At 45.0% G+C, this 6,000-nt stretch overlaps 1 protein-coding gene across 2 annotated transcripts in view; it reads right to left on the bottom strand.

Annotated features, from left to right (window-relative positions):
- Positions 1-301: 301 nt before the first annotated feature.
- The window catches only part of LOC135396055 (para-nitrobenzyl esterase-like), a 28,055-nt gene continuing 22,356 nt past the window's right edge, over positions 302-6,000 (bottom strand). For both annotated transcript variants that reach the window (XM_064627105.1, XM_064627106.1), the window contains 3 exons: positions 4,316-4,581; positions 3,021-3,465; positions 302-789 (listed from right to left, as the gene is read on the bottom strand). In XM_064627105.1, the coding sequence (XP_064483175.1) occupies positions 642-789; positions 3,021-3,465; positions 4,316-4,581 (859 nt within the window). In that variant the 3' untranslated portion in view covers positions 302-641. The remainder of the gene's footprint in view (positions 790-3,020; positions 3,466-4,315; positions 4,582-6,000) is intronic.

Raw genomic sequence — 6,000 nt, 5'->3', positions numbered from 1 at the left:
GTGTCAGAATATATGGGACTGATTGGTACATGGTTTGGAGCGCAACACACACATGACGCGACTTCGATGTGTGTGTTGTCTCATCCTGTGTCGCCTCGCTCCAAGTATTAGTGGCACTAATCCCACCAAGAGTACCTTAGAGTGTTCCAACCCATCACGTTAATTACACCGCAATGTATTTCCCTTCAGTCGACCTTTCCGCATACAATCTTAGGTTGTTATACTCACTTGGTTACGTTGGTTCAAGTTGGCAGGTTCTACTAGTAGAACAGTGTCAAGTTAATAACTACTTCACTTTTAGAGAGCTAAAAATGCTTTATTTGTCCAACGCTTTTCAATTTCAATGTGTTGCACGTGGTTCTAGTTATTTGATTGCATATTAGCACGGTTTCTCGGTTGTCCATAAAATTAATTTGATACTCATCACCCGTTTGTTTTTGTCACACAAGACGCTATTCAGTATGCGTGCCTATTTTCGGAACTGCGTTACGGGCCTGTCCTAGTACATTCGATAGTGCTTTTAATTGATTTTTCGATAAATACAATCACAAAATTTCAAATATATTCATATGATTTGCTTGTGCTCAAAGTATAAAGTTGGGCAATGATTGATGTGCAACCGATGAACGCTCGATGTTCCACTAAAGAATAGCTTTGCGCAGTCTGTTGCAACGATGTGCACTCGGAAAGTTGATATACTGCAAACTGCCGGTAAAAATTCGTGCCACGACAGGAAAACCGGCGACGAACTTCGGCCAATCTATGCTGCCCGGAGAGGTAGGAGGGCGCCTAGAAATTCAAGAAAGAAATTAAGTTCGATGTCCTGGATAGTATACGCATCATAGAGCTGAAATAAAAGTTATCGCAGTACGAAATGTTGGAATGAAAATCTGGGAAGTTTTCACGTTAGTATTTGCGGAATGCGGGTTCTACAAGCACCCAGGTATACTTCACAAAAGAAAAGGAGGCACAGTTAACCTACAACATGGAACTAACAAGTCCCAGTCCCGAGTACAGTCTCGAGTAAATTGTGCTGTTCATAGCGGCCAGAAATGTGAGCAGCAGAGATGCGCCGTAATGCATTGCAAAAGTAATACATATATTATTATATCCCGACAATGAGGGAATAATGTATAATGCATTTATGTTTTGGCCGAGCAACGCGTAATGGGGTTACTCATAATTTGGGTTGAAAGGCGGTTAGGAATAGACGGTTTCAGGAAATCCCAGTGCTCCTAGCGCACGCGCTCCATCCTTACTGTTATGGGAGAAGGGAGAATGGTCCTTCATGTTTCGTTTTTGCTGACCTGGACACGTCGTGGACAATGCGATGAGAGAGGAGAAACTGGAAGAGGTTGGCAGACCTTTTCCTTCTTTCCGATAACACGAGTTCCCACAGTTCAAAGCGGCGCTAAGCACTCTGGGGTTTTCTGAAGTCGTCTATTGCGGCCTCGTACCGGCACGGAAAATCCCAAGCCAGCTTTGTCACGGACAGGGTGTCGAACCGAAACGTTTTTCGTTCCGGTTTTCGTTCCGGTTACATCATAAACGATCCGGTACCGGTTCTGCTCCGGAGCAAAAAAATAACGGTTCATACCGGTTTCTAACCGGTTCCGCTTCTGCTGGGAATATTTATCCCCACAAGAAAAAAACAATGTTACAAAATGTAAACCCGTTTATTGCGCATACATGGTATTTAATATTAATAGACAGCTGTGAAATTGGTAGCTCCTGGTTCCTGTAGGTTACTGTCTGTTCAAATAGGCTTTCTCCTTTCTTGAAGCACATGCTACAAACGGACTTGTTTGTCGTGATGTCATACGTAAAGTACTTTCTTGCTGGGTTGGAGCAATCGCGTCCCATCTGAATGTCTGTTGCTACTGTCCAGCCAGCAAGCACCACGGCACGAGTACGACGCAAATCGAGGAACAGCTTCACTCACAAACGCGCTCGACGGCTCCGTTTTATTTTCTTCGTGTCCTGTCCACAAAAGAGTTGACACTTTGCACGGGCTTGCCCTCGCGTACACGTAAATGTATTCAACTTAGCTGCTCTCAAACAAGGGACGCGTTGCGCGACATTACCGATAAAGAAGCCGTTATGCAGCCCCCTTGGGTCGCTGTTTAGTTGAGGAGAGTTTGCGGGGATCAAATTAGAGCGAACAGTACGGCACATTGCTAGAGTGTCACATGTACCTCTAAGTCTGTGTGCGTGCGCGAACGATAAACCATTACAAAGGGGCCTAAGGGTCATAGTATACCGACATACATTCCACGGTAACCGTAACCCTCGTATGGTACCCATGACATGACTTCAGTGCACACGACGTCTGTTTCATTCGCCTATCCGTAGTACAAACCGGCGAAGTTTTTTTTTTTTTTTTGGACCGAAAACCGTTAAATATATTTTTCGGTTTCCCTCCTGAGCGAAAAAAACGTATACGGTTTCGATTCCGTTCCGGTTCGCACCAAAATAGCGTTTTTTTCGGTTTTCGGTTCCGGTTTTCGGTTCGCTCCGACACCCTGGTCACGGATGCGGTCACCAAGACGGAAGACAAAAGCCCGAGTGCCCAAACCACCTATGCTCTGCAGTAAATCTGATCTATGATTGCTCTTTTGGATTCTGTAATTGAATATCATCATCATCATCATCATCATCAATCATAATCATCAAATAAAGTTGTTGTGTGTGTTGCCTTCTGCATAACTGCTATCGTCCCTAAGAAAAACGAAATAATTCATCGATTTTGCAGAAACGAATTCTATCACCGGTAATGTGAAGGTCTCTCCACAGGACGGGCTTCACACACCACGGAGGAATATGTTAGAGACTTCCGCCAAAATTTAATGCCAAGGTAATGTTATTACTTCATGAATGTAATGACAGCAGAAGCATGAGAAAGTAATGAGCAATGTTATCCATTCCTTTCAGACACTGTAATATGTCATGTCAATGCATCACAAAACAAAGATTAGCCTCCCCTCCCCCTCTGGAATGAGGAAGCACGACCATGAACGTACCCCGTTTTTGCGAATGTAGCTACAATGAGCACGAGCCTCTTCGCTAGCTCCTTCTCCGCTCCCGTTGGCGATGAATTCCCTCTCTCCAATATGCTGCCGAAAATGCACTCCACATCATCATAGTGAGCTGCTCTATCCGTTCCGCGGCGTCGAGTGGACGGAGCGTGATCGAAGATGTAAGCGAAGACGTCGTTTCCTTCAACGGCTAAAGAGTGCGCGAAGTGATACACCGGGCAGTAGTAGACAACGTCACCGTACGCAGCGCTCAGATAATCCACTTGTGACGGGTATCGGCGTTGATATTCCTCAATTATTGCATTTGGATTGATGATTCCCATAATTCGAAACAAGGATTGCAAAACTGGATGCAAGGTGCGACTATCGCTGTCTCCGTATAGCGCTGTGAGGATGCGCATAGCCAAGCTGCCTTCATCCGCAACGTTCCCTGCAAACCATAAACCTATGAAACCACCGTATTTATACGGATTTGGCAGAATGCGCAAAGATGGATGCAGCAAATTTTTGCGTTATTTTTTTGCCTTGTGGCTATGGACCTCTGGAACAACTGAATGGGAAAGTCCAGCCATTGGGTTTTGTTCTAGGAATGTGGCCGTTTTCAGTATTTGGACGTGCCGCTCGAATGGCACATTCCGCCCAATGAATTTCTTGCACAATTTCTTGCAGTGTGAGAGGTAAAGGATACTTAACGTCGTAAACAACGACAATTGGCTATGATAGAGCACAATTAGGGACGGCGAACACGGATAAGACTCAAACGCCCAGAACTTAACGAATTCAGACAACTCAGAGATTCCTGGCGTAGCACCTCTTTTCCCTTAATTGTTTGGATACTTCACGTATTTAACGCACAAGGCTCGTGAAAAGCGAAGCTTTAACTCGAAAAATTACACCATCACCATCGAGTGAAGACGACCGTTCCACGCCTATATTTCTAAATGCATGTACCGTTTGTGCATGCAGTATAACCCACTGCTGAGATCCACCAAGGGTCCACATTCATGGTATCACATATTGCCGTAGTCAAATGCGGTACATGGAGAAATCTGACTCACGCTCGGCTGTAACATGTACTATAAATTGTCCGTTAAAAGCAGCTGTGATACCATCATAAAAACGCTAAAAATATGGCTTCGTACGTGCCGTGGATTTTTCTAAATGGTCCAGAAAAGGGGTTTGTACTAGTGCAGAATTGGAAGGGTCAAAATATCAAAAGGAAGGGGCTAGATAAAGCGGTATTGTATTATTTGCTACTGGGAAGATGAACGCCGTCTTACCAAGTAGTATTTGCTTATGTGTGACTGTGAGCTTCTGCGCGAGCTGAACTGGAGGTTTTGGCAAGAGTTCGCTGGCAAAATGCGGGACGAAGGTGGGCTTTCCAAGCATGCCGGAACGTTCTACTATGGTAGATGCATTGACTCGCTTCAGGCAGTCGAGAAGGTTTTCTATGTTCATTTTCAGAACGACTTGGCGCTCCGAACAGCGGGTGGCGACGGCCAAGTTCCTCACATTTTCTGTTGACAAGTTGGTGTTGTCCCTGTAACTGCGTAAAGATATACCTTATTAAGAAATGTATACATTGGTAAAGGAGCAAACACGAAGGGACGACGAACACAAGCTTCCATTACACAATAAGCTTACTTCCTAGAAACCAGCTGCTGAAACAGTCACGGAAAAGGGGAAGGGAAGAGGTTCCCGAGCTAGTAATGCTATGTCTTACTGTCCCGATAGTGATTTTTTTTACTGGGAAAGCAAGGTCGAAGCCAAGCTCAGGACCTGTAGTCTTAATTGGGCTAAGCTTCGAAAATTTATCTTTATCGGTTGCTTTGCTAATTTTCTGTATGATGGATGAGACCTAGTGAAGCGTTTCCCGGCTTTTTGCCTCACGCCTCCCCCACAAGTGCAGTGGAAAATAAATTACGTTACATTTAGGAAATAAACTTGCGTAGTGGAGCCAGTGATCGCAGTGTGTTTGTCTCTTCCTGTCGACGGGTTTGCTCCTTCAACACTGAATATATACAACAGGCCCTTGTCTCTCCTCTTGTGTGCCGAAATTATTTTCAATTGCGGATGCCAAAGCTTGTCTCATTCGCTGAAGACACCCCTACAGCTGTATAGCTAGCACGTAGTACTACATTGGAAATGTGGAACACCTTATGGCTCAAACTGATGCACAATATGACGTTGTACTGGATGAAGCAATTTAACATAGGTCAATCACAACGCCCGGTTTCATACTTGAACTGAATTTTATACGGGTAGTTGAAGGAAAGGCACCAATAGTGGAATTCGTACCCACACCCTCTGATTGCCGGTCAGAGATGCCACCAATTACACCATGCTACCCCCTCGTCAACGTACCAAGCCAACGCCACCTAGATACAGAAGGCCTGCTTATTGCCTCCTCTCCCTCCTTCACTACGTGAACATATAAAGCCAGAATTCGTCTGCTACTGCTGCGATTCGCCGTCCTGCGCATTCAAGAACTCGCAAATGATTGCACCTAACTTTGAACCTGCAGACTTAAATCTGTAGACGAAACGTGCAACACGCTTTCGAGAAAGATGTGGGACCATTTTGCGCTTCCCTTTAAAGTTTTTTTTTTTTTTTCATTTACTTCGCGGGGACGTTCAATCTCTACTCGCAGACGACGTCGGTTCGTCTCCATGGCTACGACTGCTGAAAGCACGTTCGTGATTGACTATACGGCCATTGGAAACACGATCCTGATTGACTGCCTCTTAGTTTTTACGTCACATCGACGAGCGACCCTATGTGGTGTTGACTAAGCCACGCTAGGAAACAGGGAGACATGCACTCACCCTCAACACATTCCCTCTTACATTGTTGCCAGTCGCTGCCACGTTCACACAGACGAACACACTCGTTGCGAGCGGCATCTTTCTAATTTAACCCTGAAGTGGATGAGACAATTAAACATATGAAGACAAACACAACACAA

This window comes from Ornithodoros turicata, chromosome 5 (genome assembly GCF_037126465.1).
Source record: "Ornithodoros turicata isolate Travis chromosome 5, ASM3712646v1, whole genome shotgun sequence".
NCBI lineage: Eukaryota > Metazoa > Arthropoda > Arachnida > Ixodida > Argasidae > Ornithodoros > Ornithodoros turicata.
This window is presented reverse-complemented; position numbering and strand designations above follow the sequence as displayed.